The following is a 21,820-nucleotide window of genomic DNA, read 5'->3' on the forward strand; positions in this document are numbered from 1 at the left end:
CGGAAAATTCCTACCCGCGTTACCCAGAGCATTTGTTGCACAGTTAAAGGTTTGCCCACTTGTCTCTGAGTTTCCTGATGATCTGCTCCTCAATCTCTCTCGACACCCGTCCAGACACCCCAGACAGCTTGACCTTACCTCTTCTTGTTGCAGAGCTCTGACCAAATAGACTTGGTCCTGCCACCTACTCTGCAAGGACATCCAACTTTTCCAAGACTTGCAAACCAAGTTCCTGATCAGTGCTGTCACTCCCACCTCCTGTTGGTGCCATCCCTCAACCTTTGTCACACACTTCCTATCAAGGACCCAGACCTCCTAACTTGGAAGGCTCATTTCCATTCTCCTCATTGTGCTGCATCCCATTATTTGTCCTGGTGCACACAGGGACCTGCTTAATTCCATTTCCCAGAAGATTCCAGCCATCTATAATGTTGACACCTACAAGCATGGGATGTCATTTTTTTCGTTCTGCCTCTTTACCCACTGGAACCCTGATGAAAGAGTGAGGGGTTGGTCGGGGAAGCAGGAAGACGTGATATTTTTGATAGATAATTGGGATGAAAAGTCCATTAGTGCTTGAGTCAGTTGTCAGTTGGAGTTAGATGTCTTGGTGTAAAGACCATAATCTCTCCCTCAATGTTAGCAAACCGAAGGAGCTGGTCCACTTCAGGAAGTTGCGCAGAGGAAATTCCCCTGTAGTTACCAATGGTAGTGAGAGTTTCAATTTCCCAGGAGTAAATGTCACCAATATCTATTCCGGTCCATCCACTTCAATACTACAATCTAGAATGCGCACCAACACCGATATTTCATCATAAGGATCCTGGTGAGACCCCACCTGGAGTATTGTGTGCAGTTTTGGTCTCCAAATTTGAGGAAGGATATTCTGGCTATTGAGGGAGTGCAGCGTAGGTTCACAAGGTCAGTTCCCAGAATGACGGGAACAATCATGTGTTGAAAGATTGGAGTGACAGGGCTTGCATACAATTGAGTTCAGAAGGATGAGAGGAGATCTGATTGAGACGTATAAAATTATTAAAGGATTGGACACTCTGGAGGCAGGAAGCATGTTTCCGCTGAGGGGTGACTCCAGAACCAGAGGACACAGTTTAAAAATAAGGGGTAGGTCATTTAGAACAGAGTTGAGGAGAAACGTCTTCACCCAGAGAGTGGTGGGTGTGTGGAATGCTCTGCCCCAGAAGGCTGTGGAGGCCAAGTCTCTGCTTACAGTCAAGAAACAGATGGATAGAGGTCTTAAATATAGTGGAATCAACGGTTATGGGGAGAAGACAGGAACAGGATACTGATTGTGGATGATCAGCCATGATCATAATGAATGGTAGTGCTGGCTCAAAGGGTCGAATGGCCTACTCCTGCAACTATTGTCTATTGTCTATTGAAATTCGCCGTGTCCACAATATTACCTTATGCCTCTGTCTAAATCGTTTTTCTTTCTGTACATCCTTGCTTGCTATGATCCGCAAGTTGTGCTCATACACAAGGTTTTTCGCTGTATTTCGGTACTCTTGACAAGAAATCAAGCAATCGATTACTATGATCGTTTTTTTTTTAATGGTCGCACCATAGAAAGCATTTTATCTGGATGCAGTGGTGTGGCATCTTCCCTGCACCACGACCACAGGAAGTGACGAAGAGTTGTGAATGCAGCTCAGCCCATCAGGATACCTGGCTTCCTCCCATTGATTGTATCTATACATCCCTCTGCCTCGGGAAAACAACCAGCATCATCAAAGACCCCTCCTACCCCGGTTACATTCTCTTCCAATCTCTTCCGCCCATCAGACCATACAAAAGTTAAGCACATGCACCAAATGATTCAAGAACAGCTTCTTCCCCGCTGTCGCTAGACTTCTGGATGGACCTCTCAAATTTTACATGTATTGTTGACCTCACTCTCTGTGCACCTTCTCTGCAGCGTAACATTGCTTTCCTCCCTCTGTTCTATATCCTCGTGCACTTTGTATGGCATGATCTGTCTAAAATGTTCACTGTACCTGGCACACGTGACAATAACAAATCAAACCAAAGACGGTCTGAGGAACTGCTAACCCTGTTTCACTCACGTCCGGTTAAGCTGTTGTGAAATCTCTGCTCCCTAGCCACATCTATCACTAGATCTATTCTGTGGGGTGTTAGCCCACAGTGTTGGTGTTAACCAATACAGACATTATTGCATGTAAGGTTTACAAAAGTGCTTTAAACCGTGGGCAGTGGTTTCCTTGAATAATTCCTTCATCATTGATAATCCAGGGACGTTCATGTGCTGTGTTCAGATGTCAGCAAAGTACATGGGATATCAAACGTTGTCTAATTTAAACTGAAAAATGTTTACTTGACTGTAACCATAGTTTCAAACTTATTTTTTATATTTTGTTCACTTGTGGGATGTGGGCATCATTGCCTGGGCCCAATATTTCTTGCCCTGTCCCTAGTTGCGTCCGCCTTGAGAAGGTGGTGGTGAGTTGCCTTCTTGAACTGTTGCAGTCCATGTGCTTTAGGTCGACCCACGATGTCCCTGAGGGAGGGAATTTCAGGATTCTGACCCAGCCACACCGAAGGAACGGCTGATATATTTCCAAGTCAGGATGGGGAGTGATTCGGAAGGAACTTGATGGGGTGGTGTTCCCATGTATCTGCTCCCCCTTGTCCTTCTGTGGGAAGTGGCTGTGGGTTTGGAAAGTGTTGTCTGAGAATCTTTGGTGAATTTCTGCAGTGCATCTTGTAGATGGTAAACAATGCTGCTACTGAGCGTCGGTTGTGGAGGGATTGGGTGTTTGTTGATGTGGTGCCAATCAAGCGGAGGTTGCTTTGTCCTGGATAATGTCAAGCTTTTCGAGTGTTATTGGAGCTGCCCCCATTCAGACAAGTGTGGAGTAATCCATCACACTCCTGACTTTTGCCCTGTCGAGGGTGGACAGGCTGTGGGGAATCGGGAGGTGAGTAACTAGCGGCGGTACTCCTAACCTCTGACCTGCTCTTGCAGCCGTTGTGTTTTGTGGTGAGTCCGGTTGAGGTTCTGGTCAATAGTAACCCCCAGGATGTTGATAGTGGGAGCATTAAGTAATGTGAACACCATTGAACGTCAAGGGGGCAATGGTCAGATTTTCTCAATGGCAAACCCCAGGATGTTGACAGTGGGAGTATTGAGTAATGGTAACGCCATTGAACGTCAAGGGGGCGATGGTTAGATTCTATATCAATGGTAAGCCCCCAGGATGTTGATAGTGGGAGTATTGAGGAATCGTAACACCATTGGGGCGATGGTTAGATTCTATCTCAATGGTAACCCCCAGGATGTTGTTTACATGTATTCAGTGATGATAAAACCACTGAACATCAAGAGATGAAGATTAGATCCTCTCTTGTTGGAAGGAGTGATTACTGAGGGAGGGGATGTCATGCTTGTGTCAGGGACAGAGGGGGTAATGGCAATGAGTTTAATTTCATTTTATTGCCAGAGACAGCGAGCTCGTGTTTGAATCATCGAGTACAGAAGAGGACCTTCGGCCGATCGAGTCGATGCTGCCAAAGTTATATTAAATGCCCGCTGGTCCCACTGCATTCCCTTTGTTCCCTCACACCTTACTGGAGTAATCATCACTCCCTAACCCATACCTTGTGTTTATTTCAGAAGGAAAGGCTTACATTTGTGAAACACATCTTTTAACAGGGAAACTAAGAAAAGGTCTGGTGACGTGGGTCAAGACAGATTGCTTCATTCCTTCATTCTCAGCCTCAGGCAAGCAAAGATTTAAAAGAGAGAGAGAGAGGAAGGGAGAGAGAGGGAAGTTACAATTTATGACTTTCTTTCGATAACACAAGAACACAATTCCAAGATGTTTCTCGGAGATGGGGTGAGCAGAGCCCTTGCCCATCAACGTCCATATGGGATTCTCTCCACGCTGCCAGATCTTGAAGCAGTTAGGAATTATAGCTGTGTGGGAGAGTGAGGCAGGGTTGGAGGTGAGGTCCAGGTCAAGGCGAGTGAATTGGAATTTCAGCTGGACAAGGGCTCCTGACTCATTCACTCACTCATTGAGGGAACTTCCACCAATCCCCCAAGGAGTTGGTCTGGGAACAGCACAGATGTTCGTCTCGTCACCTTGAATCAGAGAGGGTGAGATCATCTGATCTGCATGCAGCAGTCAGTGTGCAGTTTTTGTACTGCTTTGTATCACTGTGGGGATATATACAGCTGGGACACAGTAATACAATCTGCTGCATCGCCCGTACAATAACCTCTCCAACCTCAGAAGCCCCTCTAAATCCTTTCTAATAACCCTTCTGGCTTACCCAAAGCTTTTGCCTTACACCCTTCCAAACCCCCATCCCTTCCCCTTTTCCATTCTGTGAGTTTTCCCCACTTTGAGTCTGTATTGATTCCGGCTGCTGGATTTACATGAAGACATGTCCAGTTGCTTTCTCTCTCTCTTTCGTCCGTACCGACCCTAGAGAAGGGATCCTGAGTAGATAAGGGGACAGCGAGTGGATTTTGTCCAGGGATTGACCTGCGTGTGTCATATGGAGATACCGAGAAGCTCCTATTCGGGAATGGGACCAGGCTAATCGTGAGACCCAGTGAGTACGTTGTTCTGAACGAGGCTTTACATTAAGTCTGTTTTATTTTCTCTGTCTCTCTCTCTCTCTCTCTCCATGTGCACAGAAGCTGCCAAAACTCTTTACTTTCTGTAACAATTTCTCCTTGGCATGCGCGAGCTTGGTTAAGGATCTGACTGCTATCTCTCAAATCTTGCATTTGTTTCCACCGCAGAACAGGGGGAGTGAGAGGGGATTTGCCATGTTTCATTGGGAATCCGAACTGGAACAATCCAGACAGCTCTGTAGTTTGCCGAGGATCCCGAGTTGGAGACCCCCTGAAAGAGCTGGGAAGGTCGTGCACTTTCTCAGGGGTTCCAAGCATCTTCTTTTTTGCTTGATGCATATATATATTGAAAGAACTAGTCACGAAATGCCCCCTTGGCCCGCCTTGGGTTTTCCAATCAGTGCCAAAACAAGTGGGTGACCACCTATGAACATTTGGAACCTTAAGAACTGATGTCTGACCCAAGCAAGCTATAGACTTGGGTGGTGGGGACATGGTGAACTGCCTCTGTGTCACTGGCTTAATTGGCATGCGCCCTGTTTGAGTTTTGACGTGGAGAATTATCATTGTGTAAGATATTGCTTACAGACCACTAATATTCGGAGCAGGAACCAAATTGACTGTGGAGCCAAGTAAGTGTAAACTATTGGTGTCAATTTCACATGTTCTCCAGTCCTGGACTGCACAACTTGGAGAACAGGGTGACAAAATATTAATTGGCATTAAGAGAGAGTAATCCTGTACTCAGAAAGGGTTTCCCCAAAAGGCTAGAGTGTTAATTGCCAAATGTTGGATGCTTCGTAGAGAGTGCAACTCAGTCAGTTGGCAGAAATTTGAACCCAACAGCATCTTCCCGTATTCCTAATAATTCTGAACCATGGTGTGGCTTGGAAATCACCTTTCCTTGCGCTCCCTCTCAAAGTACCAGACCCTTGCGTTGAAAGCGGACGGCATGGTCAGTCTAGAGCAGAAAGGTTTCAGCCCAGTGGCCAAACCCACCACTCCTCCCCACCCCCTCAGTTACAGGTCGAATGGGGTTGGAATTTCTGGCGAGTTGGCAGGTATATGTCAGGCTGGTTATCACTGTGTATGATCCACTGATCTTTGGAGCTGGGACCCAAGTGACTGTGGAACCAAGTAAGTTGAGATGTTTACCTGGGGTGCTTAGCACTTGTGAAATCCGCACCGTCAGTGCTGGGTAATTCATTGCAGGGGCACGGTGTGTTAATGCTCTGGTGTAAACTATTGAACTATAGCAGGTTTCAGTGGAGTGGGGACAGGGAATAGAAATGGGCTCCGGGTGACTGAGTGGGTATCATTGGAACAAAGTAAGATTTTTGTCTAGGTGGCTGTCACTGTGCAGGTTATAATCTAAAGCTGATTTTCGGCAGCGGTACTAAACTGGAGGTCGTGCCAAGTAAGTACAAACTGAGCGTCTTTTGTTGCGAGTGAATGCCATTTCTGAGCTGTGTGGCCCTTGGAGGGACGAACAGAGGATATGTCAGGGAAGCCACCGTCTGGTGCTCAACAGCCCTAGGGCTGTACTGTACTGGGCCTCAGGCCTGGACTTTCGGCACAGTCGTACAGAACAAAAGGCCCTTTGACCCATTGGGCCTGCCCTTCCCTAGTAGATAGACCATTACCAGCGTGAACAGAAATTCACCTCAGACTCCCACTAAAACCTCCCCAGTTCTTTCGAATGCTGATGCAAGGGAAAAATAAAGTGAAGGTTTGCAATGGAGTTCAAAGACAAATGATTCATGATTATCTCCTCTTTTAAAACAAAACCCATTCCCTCCGATTTTCCCACGTCAATGGTAGATTATTCAAAGGAACCTGGGTGACAGGCTAATCTGACCAGGAATTGGATGCTAACGGGAATCCCACCAGACAGGAATTTCTGGACTCCCCAAATTAATGTGGAGGAGGGGGAAGATGGTTTAATGAGGGTGGGGAGAGTGCGGGGTGGAAAATAGTAATTGTCACCTGGGTATCTTAATTCAGACCTTCGAGTATAGGAGTTGGGATGTCATGTTGAGGTTTGTACAGGACATTGGTGAAGCCTCTTCTGGATTATTGTGCCCAGTTCTGGTCTCCCTGTATTATTAAGGAAGGGTATTATTAAACTGGAGAGGGTTCAGAAGAGATTTACTAGGACGGTGTTGGGTGTGGAGGGTTTGAGTTAGAAAGAAAGGCTGGATAGGCTGGGACCTTTGCCACTGCAGCATAGAAGGTTGAAGGGGTGACCTTATAGAAATATACAAAATCATTCAGACTATAGATAATGTGCATGGCAAGGGTCAGTTCCCTGGGATGGAGGAGATCAAGACTGGGGATTTTTTTTTTAAGGTGAGAGGAGAAAGGTTTAAAAAAGGACACAGAGGCGATTGTTTCACCCAGAGAGTGACTCGTAATTGGAGAAACCCGTGGATGCGGGCACAGTTATGGCATTTAACAGTCATTTGGATCAGAACATGAACGGAAGAGGTTTAGAAGGATATGAGCCAGGACCAGGGAAGTGGGACTGTATAGTTTGCCAACATCCTCGGCGTGTTCTGGTCGAACTGAAGGGTCTGTTTCTGGGCCGTATGACGCCATGGCCTGCAAATTGAATGTACCCCCCAGCCAAAGGCAAAGGAAAACCCAAGGCATTAGCGTGCATGCGGGTTGGAGTCTTTTTTTGTACCATCTGCTAACACTGTGTGGACTGAAAAGATGATCTTTGGCAGTGGGACCCAACTCATCGTGGAACCCAGTAAGTCTGATGTTTGATTTCTATCTGGATATTGTCAAACAGGAGTCCTCCTTTTTGGTTGATTTTGCTCTTTTTATTTGAGCGGGAGCTGTCACTCAGCAAGGACAAGCAAGGGATGGTGGGGGGCAACATTATCTCAGAGCTTGAGCTAACCCCTTGAGTTCCTCCCTTACTGACTACCCTGATGACTGCTGTTTGGGGAAGGTCATCCCCTTGAATGTCCCCCGCCTGCCCGCGCCCTCAAATCCCTGAATGTCTGCCAGGGGAATCTTTCCTCGCTCATGAAAAGCAAGTCTTCTATCTGTCCAAAAACGCTAGTACTGAAGCAGCATTGCAATCAGAGAGGGAATTGGGGACCTCAATAATGTTGTCTAATTGCACTGAAGGCAGATCCTAGACCTCTTCACTTTTCAGAACTTTGGGAGGGAGAGGGGGTTGGAGATATTTCCAAACTTTATCTCCGGTTTCCCAATCATCCCATCTGACTTAACGCGATGGTATATTGTTCTTTTGTAATGGTGAAATAAGGAGGAAGCTGAGATTTACCCCCTCCCCACCCTGGAGTGTTTGTGTCTGAGGAGTAATCACTGTGATGCTTATTATAGCACTACTGAAAAACTCATATTTGGCAGCGGGACACAACTCAAGGTTCTACCAAGTAAGTGATTGAAATGTCTCTCCTTTGCCAGAGCTTCTCAGACAGAGTCGAGGTCGTTTCCATTATTCAGTTGCAAAGGCACAGCGCCAATAAGATGAGATTTAATGGGCCAGGCATTGACGCACAGCTCACATCTCGCCAAGGGGTACAGTGGTCAGATGGGGAATGTGAACTGACAAGTGGAATTCTGGATTAGAGAGGAAGTCCCATTCAGAAAAGTTTGGCTGGGTACCAATAATTTGAGTGAAGGAGGCCTCGTTTTTCGTGTTAAGGGGTTGTTGCTGACAGAGTCCAACAACTTAGAGGTCATTAAGGTGGTCTCAAGGAAGGGATGGGAGAAATATAGAGCCACATTTCCCCCCTACAGCCCCCAACCCCCCCACACACACTCGGACATAGACACACATACACAGACACTCAGGCAGAAACTCAGACACACAAACGCACACACTTAGACATGGACTCACGTACACACACACACAAACACGCACACATACACACACGCATACAGACACACACACATACACACACACACACGGTTGTGTAGACACACGAGCGGTAACAAAGTAGGGATCAAAACATCACCCCTCGCCCACCCTCAGGAATTGTTTTACCAATAAATGTCGCTGCAGAGTTATCAGGAAGGCAAAAGAAGGTAAATATGGGGCAATTGATTGTCCCATGTGTCTGCTTTCATGTCTAGAACGGGGTCCAGAAAGGTGGGGGGAGGTCACAGTCTGAAACGGGGGTAGGTCATTTCGGACTGAAGTGAGGAGAAGTGACTTCACCCAGAGGGTGGGGGAGCCTCTGGGTTTCACTGTCGGGGGTCGCAACATTGAATGATTTCAAAAAGTAACTAGCTATCGGACTATTGGATCAAAGGGTGATGTGGGAGAATAGGATCATGAGATGGATGATCAGATATAATCCCATTGAATGGGGGGGGGGAATGACGGGGCCGAGCAGCACAGCCCGATGTTTCTGTATTTTCAAACTAGTGAACAGCAAAGAAACTTGGAGGGGGGGGGATGGTTGCATCTGTTTGGGTGAGCAGATAGAGAAGGAACATGAAGCCAGCAACATGAGGTAATTGTGAGGGAGACTAAACCAAGCTTTGACTGCACTGTGGCTGTGGCTGGGTCTGAATTTGTAACAGCTGGTAACACCGTGATAGAGTGTACCGTGCTGAGAAGCTGATTTTTGGAGGAGGGACCAAACTCACGGTGGAACCCAGTAAGTCTTGTGGCGTATCTTCTCGGGAACGGTGTCGTTAGCCCAGAGAAGGCCCACCAGATTTATAACAGTGATGGCGGGAAGAGAAATACTCCAGGGTCGCAAAGAGTGAAGGGGAGCAGGCACGGTCGGTTGAGCGATGTACACAGAGCAGGCAGGGAAGGAGAATTCAGTGTAGACAGCAATGGGAAATTAACAAGGTGGAGGGAAGGCTGAACAGCTTTTAGAGCTCTCCTTACCAATCTTGTGCTTTTCAAATGTGCAAATCTAACAGAATGAGATTCAATGAGGTCCAGGGAGTTTGGGGAGACAAATTTGGGACCTGTCCTGACATGTTTTTTTTTGGAGCACTTGAAATCTTAACATTCAAACCAGGGTCAATGTGAATCCTCCCATGACTTGTCCATTTCACTCGGGAACCAACTACAGAGGTAGGAAACTTGCCTTCGGCAGTGGGACCAAACTCACCACCAAACACTGTAACCCCCATAGCTGCTTAGAGGTCTGGACAGAGTGGACGTGGAAAAGATGTTTCCAAGGGTAAGGTAGCCTCAAGGTGAAGGGCCAACCTTTTGGAATTGAAATGGGGAGGAATTTATTCAGCCAGAGTGTTGGAGGGAAAACCTATTGCCACACAGAGCTGTGGAGGTCAAGTCACTGAGTGTATTTAAGATAGAGAGGTAGGTTCTTCATTGGTGAAGGGATCGAGGGCTACAGGGAGAATGGGATTGAGAGACACCATGATCGAATGATGGAGCAGACTTGACGGGCCAAATGGCCTAATTCTGCTCCTATCCCTTATGGTCCAAGCCATCCCACCGTTTCAAAGTTTGGTTTGTAGCTAAGCAATCAGCAAGCCTACTCTTATCTATCATCAGACCAAACGGTAGTGCAGATAAAACTGCCTTACAAGCTTTGGCAAACTTAATCCAGTATGAGTTCTGTCCATAGAGAGCTCCCCCACCACAATCCTCCTGTCTCTGGGAAACAAACACCATCTCAAAATGCCCTGGCAACAATGAGTCGGTAGAGTCTTTTTTGAATTAAAAAAATAGCGCTCCATTTTTACTTCTGTGGCGGGTGACTGTTTTTCTACCATCTGGCAGCACGATGACAGCTATGTAAATATAAAGCTGTTCTTAGTCAGTGGAACCAGGCTTATGATGGAAAGCAGTAATTTCTTAGGACTGACTATCGTCAAACCTACAGAGGAGAGTAAAAAAAAAAACACCTCTGACCAAGCCTCAAACACTTTCGCACACAGTGCTGGTGGAAGGTCGGGGAGGGTGGGGGAGAGGGTTAGAGAGTACCACTGCCACTGACAAACCGAAATCCCAGTCAGCCCCACGTATCAGTTCTGGACGACCTCTCGACTCATCCGTCCATTATCTTACAACCCCAGGGATTCGGGAACAGAAATGGGTTAATCAGACCCTCCAGACCTGCACCATTATTTCTGGTTGACCTGCGGCCGAAATCCACATGTCTTCCTTGGGTCCATCCCCCTTCATAACTGAGCTAAACAAAAAATATATATCTATCGCAGCTTTCTCAATAGGTAGACAGGGTGGTGAAAGTGGCGTTCAGCACTCTTGCCTGCATTGCTCAGACCTTTTTGTATAGGAGTTGGAGACGGCATGTTGAGATTGTAAAGGACATTAGTGAGGCTTCTTCTAGAGTACTGTGCCCGGTTCTAGTCATCCTGCCGTCGGAAGGATATTATTAAGATGGAGAGGGGTCAGAAACGATTGCCAGGAATGGAGGGTTTGGGTTATAAAAATAGGCTGGGAGCTTCTTCTCTGGAGTTTGAGCCTTATCGAGGTGGATAAAATCATGAGGGGTATAGATAAGTTGAATGCTGAGGGCCTTCTCCCCAGCTGGGGGATTTCAAGACTAAGGGCACATTTTTAAAGTGAGAGAAAGATTTAATTAGGGACATGAGGGGCAACTTTTGTTTTAACGCAGGGTGCGGCTCTTGTGTGGAACGAAGTTCCAGAGAAAGCGATTGATACTGTTACAATTATAATGTTTGAAAGACATTTGGATAGGTTCATGAATAGGAACAGTTTGAAGGGACATGGGCCAAACCCGGAAAATTCTAAGGAACAATGTCTGACATGCCAGTTTAGACCCAGAGAGAACCCCCCAACCCCACCCCACCCCAACCGCCTGCCACATAAAGACTTGTGTTCGTCTCCGTTGTGGTGAGGGTGAATTTTTGTAGCACCTGGCACCATTGTGCTAGCAACTGGAAACTCATCTTCGGCAGAGGCACCAGACTCTCTGTGCAAGCCAGTAAGTGGTTAGAAGTTACTGCCTCAGATCTGATTAAGTGTATCTGTCACAGACTGCAATGGGACTGTTAAATACTGAAGTGGGCTGTTGTTTCGTTTTGTTTTATTTTTAATTGAGGAGGTTACAAGGGGCGATCTGGGGTTAGAGGCTCTGCAGAAGGCATTAATTGTCTCTATCTAGGGGCCAAATCAGTCTCTGCAGAGGATGTGCTAACCAGAGGCTTAGTGTGAACCGTCCCAGGGATTGACAATGGGAAGGCAGTGATGTATGGCAAAACATTCGGCCCATCGGCCAAAGTCTACAATTTTGCATTTCAGGAATATTTACTCAAGTGCCATAGAGACAAGATTAATAGAACTTTACAGTAGAGACAGGCCCTTTGGTCTGTCGAGTCCAATACAAGCTCCCCATCTCATCCTCATTCTTCAGCCCTGTCTCCTTAGCCCTCCACATTCATCCATTGCAATACATGCCGAGCTCCCTTTAAAACCTTCATTGCTCTGCAGGCTGCTCATTCCGCATCCCAACATGGTAAGTGTTCTCCTAACTTCACGCCGAACTCTCTCACTGACAATCTGGAAGTTGTGACTCCCTGCTAACTGACTGGTGGAAACGAAAAATCCTTTCTTCCCTTCTCGAAATTGTTTATCACCTCAATAAAGGTTAGGCCTCAATCGTCTCTGCTCCGTCCCCCATATCTCTCTGTTCTCCTAATTTCACGCCGAACTCTCTCACTGACAATCTGGAAGTTGTAGCTCCCTGCTAACTGACTGGTGGAAACGAAAAATCCTTTCTTCCCTTCTCGAAATTGTTTATCACCTCAATAAAGGTTAGGCCTCAATCGTCTCTGCTCCGTCCCCCATATCTCTCTCTCTCTCTCTCTCTCTCTCTAATCTTCCCTCCTCCCTAGAATCCCTCAGGCCCCAAGAAATTCTCCAGTGCCCTGAAGAAATTTGGAATGATTCCAACAAAACTCTGGCCTTAGTTTATGGCCAAAACGCAGGCTCGTGTGGTCAGTGCCAATGGCAATGGCCTGCTTCACTGAGTGGACCACTGGGGAAGGATTTGGCCTGACCTACATGTGACCCCTGACCCCACAGCCCCACAGTTAGAGATGGACAATGAATGCCCATACCAATCCAGCGATGTCCGTAGCCCATGAGCGGATGTGAAAGCTATGTTTGGAGGGTTTCTGTCTTGGGCATATTTGCTGTGTGAAATTACTATAATCGCAAAGAGAAGCTCACATTTGGCAGCGGCACCCAACTGACAGTTAAACCTAGTAAGTTACAGCTGAGGCTTTTTTTTTTCATTCATTCTGCTGATGTGCTGTTTATTTTATTTTGTTCAGTGGATCGGATCCTGGTGAAGAGAGTCTGGGCAGAGAGCCAAAGTAGTGCTGCAAAGAGAGAGAGAGACAGACAGACAGATTAAAGGAATGGTCATAGATATTTTAGCTGGGAGAGCAATTTGGAGAGAAAGTGTGTGTTCCAATCCTGGTTAAATTCAAGACACTGAGGCCAGGAATGTCCGAAATTTGGCAGGCACTGAACGGCTGAACTGTCGCGCGGCCAAGATGTTAAAACCCCATCTTGATCGCTCACGGAATCTTTTGATTGCAAAGAAAGTCTATGGGCTCGTCAGTGCCAACAAATGCTTCTTATTTATCCCTCTAACAGAACCTGCCAGAAAAGTTCTCCCCCGGTTGCAGATATATGTCCAGCTTTGAAACATCCTGTACAATCCGCCTTCACTGTTCACCAGGGCAGCTCATTCCAAATCCTAACAAGTCCCCAAAGCTCGAGGGTAGGCGGTTTAAGGTGAGAGGGGAAAGGTTTGAAAGGGACCCCAGGGAAAACATTTTCGCGCAGAAGGTGATGCGTGTGCGGAATGAACTTTCAGAAGAAGTATTGGAGGCTGGTACATTTAAAGGGCATCTGGATGGGTATATGAATAGGAAGGGTTTGGAGGGATATGGGCCAAATGCTGGTAAATGGGACTGGATTAGTCTAGAATTGGACAGAAAGCTCTGTTTCAGTGCTGTACACCTCTATGACCCTGAGTAAAGAGGCATCCCTTCATCACACTCCGAGCTCTGTTGCTGACAGTCCTGATGGTGTGGCTCCCTGATTACTAACTGGTGGGAGAGAAATATCTATTCTGTCGAAATTGTTCACAGATTTGATCACCTCAGACAGGGTTCGGCCTCGATCTTCTCTGCCCCATACCTGATCTCTCTCTCTCTCTCTCTCTCTCTCTAATCTTTCCTTGAGTCTGTAATCCCCCGTGCCCGAGGAAATCCCTTATTTCCCGAAGAAATTTCGAATGATTCTAACAAAATCCAGGCCTGAGTAGACGGGCCGGGCTCAGACCCACGTGGTCAGTGCCAATTGCAATGGCCTGCTTCAGCAAGTGGTCCACTAGGGAAGGACCTGGTCTGACCCACATGTGACTCCTGACCCCACAGCTAGAGACGGGCAATGGAATGCCCGTGCCAATCCAGCGATGCCCGTGCCCTGTGAATGATTTTGAAAGCTATGTCTGGAAGGTTTTTGCCTTGAGCAAGTTAACTGTGTAGATTACAGAGCGAAACTCATATTTGGCGGTGGAACCCAACTGACAGTTAAACCGAGTAAGTTAGAGCGTGTTTTCTTTTTTGTTTAATTTCATTCTGCTTTTGTGTGGGGTTTTTTTTATTTTGTTCAGTGGAAAGCAGTGTCTGGGCAGAGAGCCAAGGTAGTGCCACAGAGAGAGAAGGAGCGAGAGAGAGAGAAAGAAACTATTGCAGGCATTTTACCTACAAAACTGTATGTTCCAGTCCTGCTCCGATTAAAAACATTGAGACCAAGAAGCTAATCTCCTGTTGTCACAAATGTGGCAGGCACTGAAGGGCTGAATCGTGGCGTGGCCCGAGATATTAAACTCTCTTTTTCAAATGCCCCCTTCCCAGAAACTATTGATTGAACAGAAATTGCATGGTTTGTCAGTGCCACCAAGCCCCTTTTTTTTCAGTCTAACAGAGCCGTGTGACGGAGTTTTCACTTCCAGCCAGATTGAGGGAGGCGAAACGTAAATTGGTCACGTCCAAATGCGTATCCAGCTGTCCTTTGAATCCCCCCTGTGGAATCCACCTCCACCCCCCCCCCCGCCTCCCCCAGGCAGCTCACTCCAAATCCTAACGACCCCCTAAAACTGGCTGGCACAAGGTGAGAGGGGAAAGATTTAAAAGAGTCCTAAGGGGCAACTTTGTCCCACAGAAGGTGGTGTGCGCATGGAATGAGTAAGCGGTGGAGGTCGGTACAATTGCAGTATTCAAAAGAGGAATAGATAGAGTCAATAGCCAGAGACCTTTCTCCAGGGCAGGATTGACTGATACGATGGGTCAAAGTTTTTAAGATATTAGGAGAAAGGTCAGAGGTAGGTTGTTTACGCAGAGAGTTGTGAATGTATGGAATGCATTGCCAGAGGTAGTGGTGGAAGCAGAGTCACTAGGGACATTTAAGCGACTGCTAGACATGCACATGGATAGCAGTGAGTTGAGGGGTGCATAGGTTAAGTTACTATATTTTACATTAAGATTAAACCTCGGCACAACACCGTGGGCCTCAGGGCCTGTTCTGTGCTGTACCTTTCTATGTTCTATGTTCTAAAAGGCATCTGCATGACAGAGACATGGGTCAACTGCTGGCGAATGGGACTAGATCAATTTAGGAGATCTGGTCGGCATGGACGAGTTCGACCGAAGGGTCAGTTTCCATGATGTACAGCTCTATGACTCAATGACACTAATTAAAGGGGTTTATCCTCATTTCACTTCGAGCTCTCTCGCTAACAATCTTGAACCGGTCACTGCCTAGTTCCTGACTGGTGGCAACAAAATATCCTCCCCTCACCTGTCGAAATTGTTCACAAATTAGATCACCCCCATTCCCCCATAAAGGTCACCCCTCAATCTTCTCCACTCCGTGTCCGATCTCTCTCTGTCTCTCTCCCTCTCTCTCTTTCTCCCTCTCTTTCTAATCTTCCCTCCTCGCTGAAATCTTTCAGGCCCAAGGAATTCCCTCATTTTCCTATGAAATGTGTCAAGATTCAAACAAAGCTCTGGCCTGAGTTTCTGGCCAAATCCAGACCCTTCTGATCAGCGACTAGTGCAATGACCTGCTTGACCAAGTGATCCGCTGGTCTGACCTCCATGTGACCCCTGAACCCACGGCTAGAGATGGGCAATAAATGCGTCTGCCAATCCAGCGATGCCCGTACCCCGTGAACAAATTTGAAAGCTACGTTTGGGAAGTTTCTGTCTTGGACGTGTTTACTGTGTAGATTACTATGATTATGGTTATGATATCACAGCAAAACTCATATTTGGCAGCGTTATTCCTGATGAAGGGCTTTTGCCCGAAACGTCAATTTTACTGCTCCTCGGATGCTGCCTGAACTGCTAGCACCACTAATCCAGAACAAAGTAAGTTAGAGCTGAGGCTTGTTTTTTATTTAATTTCATTCTGCTTGTGTGCTGTTTTAGGGGTTTTTTTTTTCTGTGGAACAGATCCTCTTGAAGAGAGTCTGGGCAGAGAGCCAAGGCAGTACTGCAGAGACAGGGAGAGGGGGGGAGGGGGAAAGAGAGAGAGAGAGTCAAAGAGAGAGAGAGCAATATAGAAGCGACTGCAGGCATTTTAGTGATGACAGCTGCTTGCTCCAATCCTGCTTCAATTAAAGTTACTGAGGCCAGGAAACCATCCTCCTGGCGTCTGAAATGTGATGGCCGAATCGTTGTATGGTCAAGATATTAGACTCCATCATTGAAATTTCCCCTCCCAGAAACTGTTGATTGAAGATGAATTGTTTTGATTTGTCAGGACTTTTTTTTTTATTAGGCGAAAGTGAGGACTGCAGATGCTGGAGATTAGAGTCAGGATTAGAGTGGTGCTGGAATAACACAGTAGGTCATGCAGCATCCGAGGAGCAGGAAAATCGACGTTTCGCAGGATTTTTTTTTTATTCTTTTATTTCGGTCACCTGCATAAAAGGTTTCACCTCAGCTTGATTGAGGGAGGCAACATTCAAATTGCTCACTTTCAAATATAGGTACACCCTCCTTTGAAATCTCCTGTCGAATCTACTTCCACTATCTCACAGGCAGCTCACACTAAATCCTAAGGATTCAAACTTAGGGGGCAACGGTTTAAGGTGAGAGGAGAAAGATTAAAAAGCGACCAGAGGGGGCGGTTTTGTAATGCAGAGCGTGCTGTGCGTATCGAATGCCCCGCCAGAGGAATTGGTGAGGATTTCGTACAACTGCAAACTTTAAAAGGCATCTGGATGTTTGGATGAATAGGAATGGTTCAAAGGGCTCTGGGTCAAATGCTGACAAATGGGACTTGATTAATTAAGGCTGTTTGATGTGCATGGATTGGTTGGGTCTGTTTCCATGCTATTCATCTCCATGACTCTGAGTAAATGATCAGAGGATTAGATAGGGTAGACAGCGAAAGTCTTTTTTTACCGTGGATGACGACGTCAGCTTGTACGAGGGGTCATAGCTACAAAATTGAGGGGTGATAGATTTAACACAGATGTCAGGGGCAGGTTCTTTACTTAGAGAGTGGTAAGGGTGTGGAATGGCCTGCCTGACAATGCAGTTAACTCAGCCACATTAGGGAGATTTAAACAATCCTTGGATAAGCACATGGATGATGATGGGATAGCGTAAGGTGGGGGGGGGGGGGTGTCGGGATTAGATTAGTCCACAGCTCGGCGCAACATTGAGGGCTGAAGGGCCTGTTCTGAGTTGTATTGTTCTACGTTCTATGTTTGAAAGAGGTTTCTCCTCATCTCACTCCTCGCTCTTTTGCTGAAAATGTTGGAATTGCAATCCCTCATCTCCCCCACCCAACCCAGGTTACTGATGACAAAACGTCTCCCATTTCGGTTTGACGTAACTCATGCAGATATGTTTCACTGAACGGGTGATAAAGAAAATTAACTCGTCAGCCCGCAGTCCACGTTTTAGTGGATTCTTTTTCTCTCCCACCCACTCTCGACTAAAAGTGGAGAAACCCAAAGGCATTAGGCTTCCCCAAGGACGAAGTGTGGTTACATTTTCTGAAACGAAACCAAGTGAGCAAGAGCTTACTCAAAGCATGTGGGAGAGTCACTGAGGAGCGGTTGCCACATCATCTCGTGTGGTTGGAAAGAGTTGTTTTATGGGTGACACCTGGTCTCACTGTAACAGCAGAAAAGTGAGTAGCTGACTCTGAGACCCAGAGGATCCTTTCAACACTGTCCTCTCACTCTGACATTTTCCTGAAGTAAACTTGTTAGTTAGGCATGCCCTGGAACACACAGGAAGTTAAGTATTACCAAAGGCATATATTTCTTGGGGGAGAGTGTTGAGAAATTAAGGCAGTGGGGCTTTGACTAGCCACTGAAAATGTGGGGATCAGAATGTCTGAAACGTGCCCACACTGCCAGGGGAACTTCTGCTCTCTCTTGGCTGTGTTCAGAGGGGGGACAGAGATGAGTCAGTGACTGCAAAGTGCAGCAGAAAAATAGACCCACAGTGACCCAGTGCAGCCTCTCCGTTCTGCACCGCACCACCTTTCCAAGCAATATTGTCCCAGCTCCCCTTAACCAGCCTCCACCAGGACCTGGGTCAGTTCACTCAGAGGAGGGCTCCTGCCCTGGACGGTCACCACTGCATGGGATGTTCTTGAAAAGGAGACAGTCAGACAGTCGGCCATTGTAGGTTTGTTCACGGCAGCCATTTCATGTTATGAGCGCTCTGAAATTGTCTTTACAGACGGGGGGGGGATGGCAAAAAAGGATGGGAGAGCTTGAGAAGCCTGTCTATTCGGTCTAACAGAACAGTGCGAGACAGGTCTTACTGCGGCTAGAATAAAGGGAGCAAAACTTAAATCATCACTTCCAAATTTCTGTTCAGTAATTGCCGATGAAATCCGCCTCCCAGGTGGCTTATTCTTAATCCAAACAATTGGCATGAAGTGAAAGAGTTTTCTGCTCATCTCACTCCTCGGTCTGTGACTGAAAATCTTGAAATTGTGGAACCCGCCCCCAGATGAGAGAAAATATCTCTCATTGTCCCCTTGCAGTTGGACATAACCGGGTCACATCACATACTTGGATGGGTGATAAGGAAAAGTAACTGGCGCCAACCAACTGTCCAGTTTTTAATGGATTATTTGTTTTTTTCAGTTAAAACTGGAGAAACCCATAGGCTCCCCCCGAGTAGGGAGAGTGGTTGCATCTTCCGTGACCTGACTGTGTGAGCAAGTTCCTTCTCGAAATGCAATGCAATGCCATAAAGTCATACAGCATGGAAACAGACCCTTCAGTCCAACTATCGTCCCATGCCGACCAGGGTAAATTAATCTAGTCCCGTTTCCCAGTACGTAACCCATATCCCTGTTCAAGTCGCCATCCAGATGCCTTTTAAATGTTGCAAATGTTGCTTCCTCTGGCAGCTCATTCCATACACGCACCACCCTCTGTGTGAAAAAGTTGCCCCTCAGATTGCTTTCCCTTCTCACCCTTAAGCCTATGCCCCTCTAGTTCTGGGTTCCCCCACCCTGGGGAAAGACCTTATTAATTCACCCTATCCATGCCCCTCACGATTTTATAAACGTCTGTAAGGTCACCCGTCAGAGCACCGACGCTCCAGGGCAAACAGTCCCAGTCTATCCATCCTCTCCCTATAGCTCAAACACTCCAACCCTGGCGTGATCCTGGTGCATCTTTTCCGAACCCTTTCGAGTTTTGCAACATCCTTCCTGCAACAGGGAGACCGGAATTGAACACAGCATTCCAGAAGTGGCCGAAGTAATGTCCTATTTGGCCGCAATTTCACCTCCCAACTCCTGTACTCAATGCCCTGACCGATGAAGGAACCGAAAAGGATGCAGGGCTTTTGCCCGATATTCGATTTTCCTGCTCCTTGGATGCTGCCTGACCTGCTGTGTTATTCCAGCACCACTCTAATCTTGATGATAAAGGGATGGTCTCGCTGTAACAGCCAGGGTTTGAGCAAAGTTCTGCCTGTGAGACCCCCGGGGTCTTTTCAACGTTGTTGTTTCATTCTAACATCAAACTGAAAGACTTAACTTGGTACACATGCAAAGGCACAGATAAATATGTAGGGGTGGGGAGAGTGAGTAGGGCAGTGGCATTTAGTTTGTCCACTGAAAATTTGGGGCTCAGCAATTCAGCAGTACTCCCACACTCAAATGGGGTATTTCAGCTCTCTCTCAGCTGGGTTTCACAGGTGGCAAAAATATGTCAGTGGCATCGAGATACAGCAGAAAAATAGACCCACAGTGATCCCGGGGCAGTCTCTCTATACTGCATTGTGCCACCTTGCCAAGTGATATTGTCTCAGCTCCCCTTAACCAGTCTCCACCAGGATCTGGGTAGATTAGATTAGATTAGATTCCCTACAGTATGGAAGCAGACTAAATGCCACTGCCCTACTCCCTCTCCCCACCCCTACAAACTGTCTCCCACTGCCCCATTTCAGTTGGGCGTAACCAGGCCAGATGTGTTTCGCATCGTGTACTCTGAAGGGTGACAAAGAAAATTAATTCACCCACCCACCATCCACTTTTTAATGGGTTCTTTGTTTCCTCCATTAAAGCCAAGACGTGGAGCTGCTGGTGTTGGACGGGGGGGTGGATCAAGTTAAAAATCTCACAACATCAGGTCACAGTACAACAGGTTTATTTGGAAACACTAGCTTTCGGAGCGTCGCTCCCTCATCAGGTAGCTAGTGAGCTGTGCTCCGAAAGCTAATACTGCCAAATAAACTTTTTGGACTGTAACCTGGTGCTGTGTGTGTGTTTTTTTTTTAAGTTTCTCAATTAAAATCAGAGAAACTCCCAGGCACTATCCTTCCCGAGGAGACTCAGCGGTTACATTTTCTGCGACCCCCATACCCCCCCATCCCCCCCGATTGTGTGAGCAGGTTTGTTCATGAAATGCAATGGAAAGTCATACTGCATGGAAGCAGACCCTTCCGTCCAACTCATCCGTGCCGACCCAGATACCCCTAACCTTATCTATTTCCTGTTTGGCCAGCACTTGGCCCATATCCCTCTGAACCCTTCCCATTAATGTCCCATCCAGGTGCCTTTTAAATGTTACAATTGTACCAGCCTCCACCACTTCCTCTGGCAGCTCGTTCCATACACGGGCCACCCTCTGTGTGAAAAAGGTCCCTTTTAAATCTTTTCGCCTCTCATCTTAAACCTATGCCCTCTAGCTCCCAGGGAAAATACTTTGCCTATTTATCTTATCCATGCCCCTCACTATTTTATAAATCTCAATGAGTTCTCCCCTCAGCCTCCAACGCTCCAGGCAAAATGGCCCCAGCCTGGAGCTCAAAGCTGTCCACTCTCTTTAGCACCCTGATAAAGGTCTCTCCCCAGTTTGACCGAATCCTTGCTGGAGTTGGGTGATCGGAATTGTCTCAGGGTATCTCCAGAGATAAATTGAAAAGTTAGGCCAAGCGGATGAGGTCTTGGTGCAGGATGAGGAAATCCTTGACATAGGCTCATGTTGGTGAGGTATTGCTGTGGAGAGTCTTTGGTCTGACTGTAGGTCTCTGACAGGCAGTGTCCTGCAGGGACCAACGCGGGGAACCCCTGTGGTTGGGAGTAAATGGACAGGGAAGAGAGATTTGATAACTGCCCCAACTTCTTGGTCTTTCAGAGGAGAAAGATGCCACGGGGCCGAAACTGTCGGTCTTCTACCCGCCAGTCGCGTCCGAACAGGGTCTTGTACCTGCGGCAGTCTGTCTGGCCGATGACTTCTTCCCCAAGACCATCCAGCTGTCGCTGAAGGTGGAAGGGCACAACCAAACCACCGTGGCCAGACCCGCCATCGTGACAGACGATGGCTACTACAGGACGTCCAACTTCCAGCCCGTTCCCAGTGGTCAGAGCAACGTCATCATCTGCGAGGCAAAGCACGAGGGCAGTCACTTCTTCGTCAACGTCACCACAGAGAATGAGGGCGGTAAGTGGCAGGGGAGGGGTTTGGAGACATCGCCCCCAGCTCCACACACTCCCCATGTTACCCACTCCACCTCCAGCTCTCCCCCTTCCCTTATTCCCCATCCCATTGCCTCCCCATCCCCTCACCCTTGTTCCCCATCCCTTCACCCTCCATGCCCTCCCCTTGTTCCCCCATCCACTCCATTCCCTTCACCCCCCTCCCCTTGTGTCCCATCCCCTCACCCCTA

At 47.3% G+C, this 21,820-nt stretch overlaps 1 gene segment (V, D, J or C); it reads left to right on the forward strand.

Moving 5' to 3' along the window:
• The first annotated feature begins 5,640 nt into the window (after nucleotides 1-5,640).
• The window catches only part of LOC122543738, a 17,734-nt gene continuing 1,554 nt past the window's right edge, over nucleotides 5,641-21,820 (forward strand). The window contains 2 exon segments of the C gene segment in view: nucleotides 5,641-5,761; nucleotides 21,289-21,798. Of these exon segments, the coding sequence occupies nucleotides 5,656-5,761; nucleotides 21,289-21,798 (616 nt within the window).

Source organism: Chiloscyllium plagiosum, chromosome 44, assembly GCF_004010195.1.
Source record: "Chiloscyllium plagiosum isolate BGI_BamShark_2017 chromosome 44, ASM401019v2, whole genome shotgun sequence".
Lineage (NCBI taxonomy): Eukaryota > Metazoa > Chordata > Chondrichthyes > Orectolobiformes > Hemiscylliidae > Chiloscyllium > Chiloscyllium plagiosum.